The following is a 13,242-nucleotide window of genomic DNA, read 5'->3' as shown; positions in this document are numbered from 1 at the left end:
CACAATTTAAATTACTGTCATTTTCACCCTTCGAGATCACCGCAAATTATCTTTCACATCATCCTGTTGGCCCTCAGCATAGCCCAGGCAGTGTGTTCCTTATATAGGAAATGGAAACAAAGAAACAAGGGATGCTGTCAAATTCTCTTACCACTCCTTGCTCAACCCCAGGCTGGTTTGCGGTCGCAAGCTAGGGCAGGCACATTTTCAAATGGAACTGGCATATTCTGAAAGTAACCACATCCAGGGGCTATTGAAAAATGGGGTGGGGTGGGGGTACAGAGGAAGAATTTTGCCCACCTAAGACAGTACAAGGCTGATGCCAGTTCCTTGGGCTATGTTTGCTCAAAGAAATGCTACTGGTAGGAATTTTGTGCCCTGGAAACCTTTACAATCTAGCCCCAGTTGTGTGTTTTGTGTACAGCCTGGGGCATGCATGGCTGTTTGGGGTTGCACAGTGGTGAGAAAAAGGCACTTTGCACATGCTCTGAGGCACTCTCCTTCATTATCACTTTCTGCATTCCAGGGTCAAACTCCTGTCGTTGATCATTTTAAAAAAATACAATAATGCTAAGCCTTGGTTCAAATTGAGCCGTGCTGACTCCTCTGCACTTGACTCAAAATTAATACTTGCTCATGCAGGATGGGTGTTTGTGTGGCTGCAATGTAAATGTGGCAAAGTTGACGTGGAATGAAGTACTCTTTTGGGGAGAGGGTGTCACATAGCAGGCTGGGAAGAGAGGGGGCCATACAAGAGGATCAGGGAAGAAATAGGTGGGAAAATCTGCACTGATTTGGTTTTGGTGTCCTCCTTTCTTTTAAAAGTACAATGCAAATGTCTGGGTTGCAGTCTGGCCTGATAGTGGGACTGAACTCTGGGGAAAAACCCACATCTTAGGATAGAGAAAACTCACACTGTGCTAATTTTATATGGATCAACTTTTGTGGAATTACACTAAGCTACATTTAACGTTCAAGCATAATCTATTATTTTGCATTGATTCCGAGCCCCAGACCAGCAACTGCTGTCCAAAACAACAGCCGCATGTGACATCATGACATCTCATGTCTCCCTAACCCATGTCATTGGCTGCCACTTGTGGGTAAAAAACACAAAGCCCTGTGGTGCCATAATAAAGCACCAGATGTTACAGAAAGGGGGCAGATGTGCAGGCGCATTTTTGGGCAATGAACTCCCAATTAGCATCAAGACTAAACTGCTCCTTGGCAAGCAGGTTATCCAGTCATGGACTGTAGGGTGGTCTGCCCAAGAGGGATAATGTTTCTTTTGTCTTATCCTTTTTTAGAGTGTGCACCTGGGCAAATTGAAATTTTAGAGTGCCCTGGGAGCTTCCAAGGCCTACCATCAGTTCCCTTGCTCATGCCTCCCTCTCTGCCCACCCACCCATACATGACCCCACCTGCTTATGAGTCCTTGCCCTGCTTACGAGCCCTTCATCCACCCACACTGCCTGAACACCCTTTGCATACCAAAGCTGAGCAGTGTGCATGTGACTATGGATGCTGTTACCTCAGCTGCCAAAAGCACTATTGCCATGCACCACTGGCATGCTCTTCCCAAATGATGCTGGGTGACACACAGAGTCAGGAGCATGAGTGGTGGGGCAGTCACAAGTGGGTGGGGGAAGGGCAGGTGGCAGAGGAGGGGCATAAATGGGAGTTGGCAGCAGTGCTCCCCATCGTAAGCCCTTGGCCCTGGGACTGTCCCACTGCAGGGTATGCGAACACCAAACCTGTTCTGGAGCTGCATACACAATTTTCAGACCACTTTCTCTCACTGCTAAAGGTCCCTCCTGCTTCAGTTTTGCTCTGACAGCTGACTCAGAAAGCAAGTTATGTAACAGAGCAGAGAAGCCTTTGTTTGTGAGCTGGGTGGCAGGGGTTGGATTTGCCAACATTTGCTTGCCAGAATTCACACCCAATGTTGACCCCACTGACATACACATCTCAGTTTCTCCACTTTATTCCAACTTTGTCCTTGAGACCTTCAAGGGAAGATATATCCTACCATAAACTTCTGCCACAGCTCCCTTTCCATCGGTCAGTTAAGAGGAGCCGACAAAGTTACGACCTATAGGAATGGAATGGAGCTTTATTAAGTCAACATACTGCAATTTCAAGTGCAATTCTATGTTAATGATGACTGTACGTCACTGAGTTAAATGTGTGTGTTTGAAAAGCATTTTTTTAAATGCTAGCAATAATTTTTGATGTTTATTATATTTAGGAGTAAGGAGGAGGTCACACAAACAATCTGCAGTAGGTTGTCACAACTCCAAAAAAAGTTTGGCAACCACAGCTTTAGCATATTGGCTAAGCTGTCACCTCTGGGCACATCTCCCCTCTTTCCCTTCCTTCTTTTGCTTGATTGGCTAACATGTTAGCTGGAAGCCTGCAGCTGGGGATTGGAGGAGTGTAGAATGGGATTTCAAGGCTGGGGCTGCTACAAGGAAGGAGAAGTTGCATCATCTGCAATTCTCATTTCAGGGCAATTCTTACATGGCCTTAGAGGTTGTTGAAGAGTTGTTAGATTCCATCCAGTAAAGGATTTCTTTTAACAATTACGTAATGGGTGAATTTGGGGGCAACTTCAGGGGAAATTGCTGCCAATCATATTCTCCTTTCCACTGTGCTACTTAAGGCACAAAAATCTAGGCATTCCAGAGTTCTCTAGAGACACATCCTTGTAACCAGCCTGGACTACCACAAATAATATAAAGACCATGTGGAGGCAGATTTTAAACTAGGAACCTGGAATCCCGGGTAAAAATAGGCATAACATTATAGAAACAAGGGGTCAGGTAAACAGAACTCTGCATTCAAAATGAATTTATCTTGTTCTGACCCTAGTTGGAAGAGATCTTTTAATGGTTGTGATTGTGTTAGAGGGCAAAAAAGTATCTGTACATATGTGTGGATTGAGACACACTTCACACTCTCAACAGAACTGGTAACTGAGGACCAAGCTGGAAGTGATGATGTCCTCACGACTACCATGAAGACACAGCTGCCATTTTAAAGCCATTTAAAAATATAGAGAGGACACGATCTTGATTGGGTCTGTAGAGGGGGGAGGCCCTAGATGTTCTTGTATCCCCCTTTCTGTGCCTTATCAAGTGCCAAAATGGCCTCCCCCTACACCTGTTTCAGCGCTTGAAAAGGGGGGAGGCAAGAGTGCAGCATTTTAAAGTGATTTTTAAATGGCAGTGGCATCCTCATAATGACTGTCAGGACACTGTCACATCTAGCCTCATCATGAGGGAAGGGTGAGAAGCTGCTTGGTCACCACAGCAACAAGCCACACCTCAGAGTAAAATGGCAGACAGAGTCAATGCAGCTCAGGCTAGCAGAGGGCAGTTTCTTGGGAGAATTGCAATGGGCTCCTGGGGACAGGAATGGTCAAACGCCCTGCAAATGACAAGACAAATGTTGGTCTGGGTGGCCAGGACAAATTCTGTCAGGCCAGGCAAGCCAAGCTGAGAAGTTTTACAAGACACAGCTGGAAGTAGGGATATGTGCTGAGCACACAGAAGACTGAGAGAGAGACCACTGAGGAGAATTAATGTGTTCTCCAGGAGAGAGAAGGGGGAGGAAGAAGAGCTGGGAGACACAGGAACCCTCTTCCTTCCTTCCTGCTGAGGCCCTGGGGAGATAGTCTAGGGCACAGGAAGGACCCCACACACAGATATATGCCACTCTAAAATCTAATTTTACAAAAGTCAGACAGTCCACCTGAAGCATGAAGGGAGAGGCAACACTGATAGCTGAGCCAGTGTTCGACTTGCTGGTATGTAAGTGTGTAAGGCATACTGCAAAGCTGGGATCAAATCATGGGTGAAGAACCTGCTGTTAAAATGTGACATCTGGTTTCACCCATTGCACCTCTTTCTCATCTCCCAAACCAGAATGCCTTCCTATTGCTTCCCTGCAAAGTGACAATGGCCTCACACGAAGACATGAGGAGCCAAGAGGAACGAGCACGGGAAGAGCATAGGGGGAGACAGTGAGGGCCGGTACACCGACAGCCACATGACTGGTTTCATACATCTCTTCTATTACATAGGATATCCTGTACAAGAACTGAATATATGTAATATAGAGCATCTGTGTGCACATTAATGTGCTATATTACAGTTAGGGCAGAAGGAATATTGCAGATTGCCAAGGATATATATAAAAAACGAAACAGCTGAGCATTTGCATTGGTTGCTCACTTGCGCAGTTTCCTGTGGTCTCCCTTTACTGTCCCTTCAGTGGGAAAACCTATAAGAATGGCAACTCTGATTCAGGAGGAGAGGTGGATTCTCACGGTCTCCTGTGGCTACTGAGCCTGGTGTTGCTGTGCGGAGATCGTCTGAAGTCAAGGCAGCGGAAGCAACGTGAGAAGTGAAGGGGATCTATTCCAAGTGCTGGTGGAAAGGCAGAGAGACAGACACACATATACAGGCAGACAGACGCAGGCAGTGTTCACGCTTCCACACAGCAGATGGCAAAGGGTGAGAGAGGAAAGGAGCGGGCCAAGATGCTTCCTCAGTCCTTCAGGTTGGCTTCTGAAACCCCTTGGGCCGTCAGTTCAGCCAGGACATTGTCCAGGTAGTTGGGGTCAGGGTACCCATGGCCAGTAAGGTTGGAGCCAAACTCGGTCTTGTGGTGGATCTCGTTCCACACCACCGTGTCAGATTCGCCAGTCGTGTTGGACGTCCCAATGGTAAAGATGAGTCGGCGTTCCCATGCAACTATCAAGAGTTTCAGGACCTGGGCAAGAGACAGGAATTTTTTTTTTTAAAAAAAAAACCCTCTGAAACAGAGGCATACTGATTCACCAGGCAGCCTTTATTCTGTGCCTCTGCTGATGGATGAATTTTGCCAGACGTTTCATGAGGTATTGTTGGTCTGCTCAATTCTTGTTTAATATTCTGATTTAAAATTATGACACATTTCCCAAGATATGGCAAATAAACTGATAATTGCTGGAAATCTGAATGCTATCCAAAGGTTTGATCAAGTCTGATTCCTCCTATGCTAAATAATTTGCAATTATGATTATAGGCTGTATTTTTAGAATTTGCATGTTTTAAAAATATTTTTTGCAAGCCAAGCTGCTGCAAGTCTTCTTTAGGAGAAAAAAAAGTTGGTAATGAACAAGTACAGCATTCATTTATCCCTTAGCAAGGCTTTTGTGAATGGTGCAAAGGTCACTGAACTGAAGCTTTTACATTACAGATCAAATGGATGTTGGTTTATGTAGAAAGAAGAAAGATTTAGATCCTTCTGGCAGACTGTCTTCTTTGGATATCTTTGAGAAGAAGTTGATCGGCAGGTAATTTATAAATTTATAATTTGAATAAGTGGTTGTGGATTTTCCAGGTAATTTATAAATTACCTGCCTACCAACTACTTCTCAATTTGACCCAGAGAGAACTCCAGTTTTCTGGGTTACACCTTTGAGAATGCCAGTCACAGCTGCTGGTAAAATGTCAGGTCTCACAATGACAAGACCATGGCCACACAGCCCGGAAAATCTACAACAACCTATTCAAATAAAAACTTGTTAATAGGTGGTACATACACAGGAAGCTGCCTTATACGGAGTCAGACCATCGGTTGATCAAGGCCAATGTTGCCAACTCTGACTGGCAGTGGCTCTCTGGGGTCAGAGAGGTCCTTCACATCATCTAGTACCTAGATATTTTTCAGTGGAGATTCTGGAGAGTGAGCTTGGGACCTTCTGCACTCAAAACAGATGCTCTATCATTGACCCATGCCTCCCATCTACCTGCATAGGTATCTCTGGTTTAAAGGGGAATTGGATTAGAAGCTGAATGCCACTGAGATTTTGTGTCTTGGATACCAAAAAGTCTTGGGTACCAAAAAGACTTGCTATGAAATCCAAGTAACATTGCCAGACTTCTGCCTGGGAGAGTCAAATGAACTGTGGCAAGCTTAAACAGAGACAGATTGTCACCCCTTCCTCCAGCCATTTCACTTCTATTCTGATGGAACCCCAACTACAACTGCATGTGCATTCTGTGCTTCCCAGATCACATCAAGTAGGTGCAGAATCCCATATCAAGCATCCTGGTCTCTTAACAGTGCAATCCTTAACAGAGTTACAGCCTTCTAAGACCACTGAAGCCAATAGCCTTTGAAGGGTGCAACTCTGTTTGGGATTATACTAACTGTCTTTTAAAAAAAGATGGTGACCGATTTCACACTCAGCTTACCCCGCTGTCACGTTCCTCTTCTCCGCGCAGCATCCTTCGGATTTCCCACTATCTGCTCCGGAGCTGCATCAAACGTTGCGGGTTTTGTGTGGCAAACGAAAACCGCTAAAAACCAGTTTCTATTTGCCCCATGAAAACCACGATGTTTCCTACAGCTCCATAACAGATAGTGGGGAATCCAAAGGACGCTGTGCGGAGAAGAGGAATGTGACAGCGGGGTAAACTGAGTGCGAAATTGGTCGTTAAGTTTCTATTCTTTTTAGGGTTTGGACATATGCTTGAAAACATACAGCAAACTCTCTGAAATCCATTATGAGGCTAAGTAGGATTTTCAGAGGAAGTCTGGAAACATTCTCCTGCAAGGCAAACTAAAATTGCAGGGGATGAAAGGACAGGAGAGGTGACCACCTACCTTTCTGCCTTTCTCGTTGTCAGGAAGGTAACAGTGCCGTGGAAAGCCTCGTGCTGTGAACTTCTTCCCAGGATTGGGATGCTCTGGACCCTGGTTACAAGAGAGCCCAGTGAATTAGGTGCTTCACCAACAGGGGTTGTAAGGAACCCCCATCCACTGACACACAGATTTTGAGTCCCCACCCAGAGATTAATGTTATACCTTTCAAATCCACAATGAAGCAGTTAATTAGGCTATAGAAGCAACTGCCCTCTCCTTTTTCCCACATTCTGCAAGCCACACAAAACCCACAAACTGTCCTACTTCTTTTTTTCCTTCTGACCTCCAAGCCCAGGAACTTCCTTGTTGGGGGTGTTAAAGCAGACCTTGTGCAAAATTTACAGGGTCTGAAATCTGGTGAAAGGAGTAGCCAGAGCTGCATACAGAGTTTATGAGAAGGTTTGGGAAGGCAAATTTCCTCACCCTGCCAAAGAATCCAACCATGCACCCATCTCTGGTGGGATCTAACAAGGCAGGAAGAAGAGCCAGTCTAGACAGTAAGGGCTAAGGAACAGAGTGGGAAGCGGTGGGAAGCAAAGGAAGTGGTGGGAAGCAAAGATGAAGCAAAGCAAACTAATATAGTATGCAGGTGAGTATTGACCCAGCTTGACTGATCAGCAAGATAAGGACCCAGTGGCTTGACTGCTCAGGTCAACAGAGAAGAGCCTGTCCCAGCTTCTGCTGCACTGCTACACATTATACAAGGGTTTGTTGCTAGGTGACAGAAGGGCTTCGTATCAGATGTGCAATGGGAGCTTTGTGCCTCCCAGAGGCATGCCAGCACACAGCCCCAGAGGCCAAACTACAGCCTGGCTGTGACATCTGAACCAGGCTACTGTCCTTCACAGGGTGCTGGCACCCCCCAAAACAGAACTGAAAATGCAGCTTCATAGGCAACCCCCGTCCCAACATTGCTGTTCCTTCCTCTACTTCACTGCTTTTCCTCTCTCACCTGGATCCCTGCAGGAACGTCATACACAATGCGGATGGATTTACAGTCCAGGTAGCCAGGGAGTGAATGTGGGATAATATGGAATTCCATTTTCCCAGGTGGCTGAGTCCCAGTCTTCTCCCCATAGATGGCTTTGCAGGTGGGGCACTGCAGACTGCCATCCTGTTGAAAGAAAGGAAGAAATGCAGGGAAGGAGGTAAGCTAATTCTCTGGGGACTTTTTGGGCATGGACTTCAAGAGGCTTCTGTAAAAGAAGTTACTGGATTTTTATCCCACCCTCCACTTCGAATCTCAGAGTCTCAGAGCGACTCATAATCTCCTTTATCTTCCTCCCCCACAACAGACACCCTGTGAGGTGGGTGGGGTTGAGAGGGCTCTCACAGCAGCTGCCCTTTCAAGGACAACCTCTGCCAGAGTTATGGCTGACCCCAGGCAATTCCAGCAGGTGCAAGTGGAGGAGCGGGGAATCAAACCTGTTTCTCCCAGATAAGAATCTGCACACTTAACCACTACACCAAACTGGCTCTCTAAAAAGAAGCTAGCATCCTACCCATTTCACATAGAAAGAGAAAAGAGGGATTACGGAACTGATGAAAGAACTGAACATGGACTACACCTTCCCACCACTAGCTAAACCAATGGAATACGTTACCTTTGGCAAAAGCCTCAGATTTTCAGAGAACCCTTTCAGCAATAACTTTAGCCAAGGAACTCCTGTGAACTGCAGAAGATTCTGGACTGTGTTCTAAGAAGCACCAGGCTAGTTCTGGGGGTGGGGTGGGGGATCTCATCGCTGATCCATGTAGACATACCTAACGCTTCTTTTTGACTGGGCATTTCACAGCACAGTCTATAATAATCAGCATTGGTCAAGCTGTCTTTCAGGAAAACTGGTCTATTTATCTTCTCACTGATAAAAGGCCTGATACAACTTCAAAGGGAACTCCAGGCTTTCTAGGAACACAGTTTGAAAACTGCAGGCTTGGTGACTGAGCATATGGCTTCCATCTAGAAAGCCCATGTTCCATCCTCAGTACTGGTATAGCTTGCAGGAGGCTGACCCAAGACAGACTTTGGTCTGTCTCAGATCCTGCATTTTGGTCCAACTACAAAATGCAACTGCTGAATTGTGCAACCTCAATTTGCCTCAGAGCTATAAAGAGAAGGGATGTATGCTTAAATCTCAATTCAGATGCAGAGTCTAATACCAGCTCCCTTGACCTACTTATTGGTACGTTAAACACATTTGTTGTGATGTCCTTAAAAAATCTTTTCCTTTAAAATGCTTAGTGTGAGCTGGTTTTGAACTGCAAAACAGAGTGGAAGCTGAAAGGTTAACTTCCCTCTCCCTCTCTTGCACAGCCTCAAGGCAACCTGAGGCTGCACGAACTGACCTTTTACATTTTATAGAATATGCATGATCTTTGTCTCCTCTCTGTTTTGAGCCTTGGTGAATTACTACCTGCCAGTACATGACTCAGGAGGTTAGTCTGACCTTGGGATAAGACAGCTTCTCATCCTTGTTCTGACTAAAAAGTATCCCTGTTCTGACTAAAAAACCCAACATATGCATTTCGACTGGCAGAGAGAAAATCAATCATACCCTCTTTCCCCACCCTGTTCCCCGACCTCCTTACCTTATTCCCATTATTGTACATCGCAACCAGACAGAGGAGGTGGTACATGTGCCCACATTTTCCCAACTTCCCCACTAGCTCTGGTTTTATGCCTTTGTGCCTCAGAATACCCTCATAGCCCGATGAGGACACCAGCCTCTCCATACAGATTGTGCAGTCCTGTTGTAGGGAGATAATATGGCAGGATAGAAATGCTTTAATAAATAAAAGCAAATAAAATAAACTTGTAATGATGGAAATGATGTGGAAGGTCAGCCCACTGCATCCCAGCAACATGGTCCCCATGCCTTTTTTAAAAAATAGCAGAAATTCATGTCAGGAGATTTGAACTGATATCACCAAAATCCGTATTCACAAGAAACAGTGAACACCCATCCAACGTGTGCACAATGTATGCCTGATAATTTTCATACGTACACTGAATAATTCTCATGTTAAAGTCAACACATACAGATCTGAATGTGTGATACAAACAGGGCTTTTTTTGTAGCAGGAATTCCTTTACATATTAGGCCACACACCCCTGATGTAGCCAATCCTCCTGGAGCTTATAGTAGGACCTGTACTAAGAGCCCAGTAAGCTCTTGGAGGACGGGCGACATTAGGGAGGCATGGCCTAATATGCAAAGGAGTTCCTGCTACAAAAAATGCCCTGTCAAACCCTTAATTTATCCAGGTATTAGCTCCCAGTTTCAATCATAAAATGACTGCATGTTGGTGCTTTCTTACAATCAGATTTATGCCCATACAGGCAGGATGTATATGTGTTCCCTGTATCATGTGAACAGGGATAAAGTCTCAGATGGTTTGCCCCTTAGATGTCAGGGAAATGGTTTTGCCTAGTCTTTCTGGAACAGTTAATTTTTTTAATGTGCAAATTTATTGTAGGAGGATTCAGTAATACCATCTCCCACCTGTCGTGAGCAGTGGAACACTTTCCCCATGTAGAACAGAGTTCAAATCCAGTGGCACCTTTAAGATCAGCAAAGTTTTATTCTAGGTCTTAAAGGTGCCACTGGACTCAAACTTTGTTCTGCTTCTTCAGACCAGCCTGGGTACCCACCTGAATCTATTTTTCCCATGCGGCATACTAAGCTTCTTAAGCAATGTCTTTAAGGACAGGAATACACAGTGCAGCAACAACAAGTATGCCACCAAAAATGGCCTCCTCCTAGTAAGCAATAAGGCCATTTTGTATATCCCCATGGCAACCATAACATGTGACTTGTTCATCACACATTTTCAGTTGCATGCAGTTTCTAAACAGATCTAACTCCCCCCCCCCCCCCATCTTTACCAACAGGGTTTATTTTTATTGTCACAGAACACACCAATTCAAAATTCTACTTTTTTGAGGAGAGGGTGGTAATTGGGTAATGACAATTAACTGTTGTTTGTAGATGGAGAAGTATGAGATTTGGTTTCACAAGCATAGCCTAAGCCAGCTGTCCCTTTCCCCTTGCCCATTCATCCTACACTTCCCACCTTGTACAGGACAGGGTTGTGTGTAGAAAGACTCACCTCATCAGGGGGGTTCTTCACTTTCTGGCTGTAACGTCTCACTACATCCTCAGGGTTCTTGCCTAGACAGGGCAGAACAGGCTTGTAACTAGATATGGCCATTCCCCAGACCCCTTTCATTTTTGACACACAAAAAAAGGACAATGTCAGTTCTTCATCCCATTTTGGTTCCACCACACACATGAACTTTTAAGACATTTTGAACACCCTGTCATTTTACACAGCACAGAGGAGGGAAGGCTGGGAGGGCCTTGTGCCTGCCTCCTGGGAAGGCCTTGTACGTGCCTCCTCTCAGATTCAATCAAAAGCCCAAACTATTTTTTTCTTTCTCAGCCACTGCTATACACCTTTCTCCCTCAGAGATTGCATCCAAGGACAGCTACACCTTGGCAGGGAAAATGCATTTCTGGTCCCCAGGCCACTATTTGCAGAATACAATCACCCCCTGAGAACATACAAGTGGGCCATCCCTCCTCAATTTAGATCACAGCGCACAAGGCCTCACTGCAGCATTACAGGTGTCTGTTTAAGGAAAAAAATAACCTGGCAAAATCCTCAGAGAACTGGAAGTGCCATTCTTTGAATGAGGACTTGCCCCACATTCTAAGGCAAGGCAATTGCTCCTTGAGGTCAGAAGTTAGAATTTATAGACACTGAATACACATCAAGCGTCTTTAAACGGCATCAGGCTCCTGGTCTGTTAAGGTCAGTGCTGTTTATTTTGATAGGCAGCTGTTTCTTATTCAAATGTGATCAAGAAAAGAATACTGACCATCCCAGGTATATTTTTATGTATTCCTAAAAATATAGATTATCTCTTTTGCCTGCAGACATAACCCAAAGGAATGCTGACTAGCACATTTAGCTGAATTTTTATTAAAAGTCAAGGTAGGTAGAGATCAGCACAGACAAAAGATCCCTCTTACTCTTCTTCAGATGTTTCTTTTTGGTCTTCCGACAAATGCCGTTGATACCAGGCACTGGCTTCATGTCGCTCTTATTGACAGGTGGTGGATGCAGGATGGGCTTTGGTGCTCGAGTGAGGCAAACCGGCAGACCTGCAGCGCACATCAAGATTCCCGTCATTCCTAGAGCCAGAGAAAAGGAAGAGCGATTGAAACAAGAAGGAAGGGGGGCATGGAAGTTATAAGGCTGTGCGCCAAGCTCTGGAAAGATGCAGAATTTTGTTACTACAGAATTCAGCTCTTGAATGTTAGCTTCCATATCATTTTTAAAAGCCAAGTTTCCAGTCCATATGCATGTAAAAATTTGAAAGAGTAGAGGCAACAACTGCTCAAATTACTACACCCTGACCTGAATAGCCCAGGCAAGCCTGATCTCGTCAGATTATCAGAAGCTAAGCAGGGTCAGTTCTGGCAAGTACTTGGATGGGAGACCTCCTCGGAATACTAAGTCAGGAGAACAGGGGCAGGCTTTATTCAGTCACCACTCTGAATATCCTCCAGGCCCCCAGTAGGGGTCAGTTACCTCAGGTGAACATGACTTCCAGATGCAGACACACACAATTTTTTTTTTACAAATATATATATTAGAATCCAGATGGATGGCTGAATAAAATTTTCTAGTGGTCACATGGAGTGATATTTCAGCAGGCCATTCCTTGCAAAACAGATTATGTAAATGGGAAATATGTAATTAATTTGTACAATATAAATTGGTCACAAAATCCAGGTTATTTTACTGGACAGAATTTGAATTGCCAGAATTTGAACTAAATGCAGAATGCTGCCTCCTGGCACAGCTGTGATTATGCCCAATAACTACTCAAGAATTATTAAATGTGTTCATTTTTACAGAATTAATTTTGAAGCTCCAAGACTGGCTTGCTTCAGAGGCAAGACCAGATACATCTCTAGTATCAGGACAAGCATATTCTCAGTCTGTTCACCATGAAGTGCAGCTCTCCAGCTACAGCAATGTCCTCTTTGACATCAGCTTCCCCCAGCACTCCACCTCGTAAAAAAGTCTGCCATGAAAACGTCGTGGTGAGATGTCACCCCAGAGTCGCAAATGACTGGTGCTCGCACAGGGGACCTTTCCTTTCCTTCGCCCAGCACTGGTTTGGTGATCTGACCAAAACATCAACTAAGTATGGAGAATTGTGATGTCCTTTACCTTGTCATATTACAGAAAAACACAGATCATACTGGGCAACACCAAACCAGGCCTATAATCTTCCCATCCCACTGCTCTTCCATCTCCAAATATCTAGAGTCCATCATTGTAGCATCAACCAGGGGTGGAATTCTAGAGAAGCTCCTTTGTATATTAGGCCACACACCCCTGATGTAGCCAATCAAGACTCTTTTTTGTAAGCTCTTGGAGGATTGGCTACATCAGGGGTGTATGGTCTAATACGCAAACGAGCTCCTGCTAGAATTCCACCCCCGGCATCAACTATATCGCCCCAGTCCA

The 13,242-nt window shown here is 45.0% G+C and overlaps 1 protein-coding gene across 1 annotated transcript in view; it reads right to left on the bottom strand.

The window, feature by feature from the left end:
• Window positions 1–4,033: 4,033 nt before the first annotated feature.
• The window catches only part of DTX1 (deltex E3 ubiquitin ligase 1), a 55,571-nt gene continuing 46,362 nt past the window's right edge, over window positions 4,034–13,242 (bottom strand). The window contains exons 4-9 of the mRNA XM_060249667.1: window positions 11,733–11,894; window positions 10,807–10,868; window positions 9,286–9,444; window positions 7,649–7,810; window positions 6,658–6,747; window positions 4,034–4,776 (exon numbers count right to left, since the gene is read on the bottom strand). Coding sequence (XP_060105650.1) covers window positions 4,552–4,776; window positions 6,658–6,747; window positions 7,649–7,810; window positions 9,286–9,444; window positions 10,807–10,868; window positions 11,733–11,894 — 860 coding nt within the window. The 3' untranslated portion in view covers window positions 4,034–4,551. The remainder of the gene's footprint in view (window positions 4,777–6,657; window positions 6,748–7,648; window positions 7,811–9,285; window positions 9,445–10,806; window positions 10,869–11,732; window positions 11,895–13,242) is intronic.

This window comes from Heteronotia binoei, chromosome 11 (genome assembly GCF_032191835.1).
Source record: "Heteronotia binoei isolate CCM8104 ecotype False Entrance Well chromosome 11, APGP_CSIRO_Hbin_v1, whole genome shotgun sequence".
Classification (NCBI taxonomy): Eukaryota; Metazoa; Chordata; class Lepidosauria; order Squamata; family Gekkonidae; genus Heteronotia; species Heteronotia binoei.
This window is presented reverse-complemented; position numbering and strand designations above follow the sequence as displayed.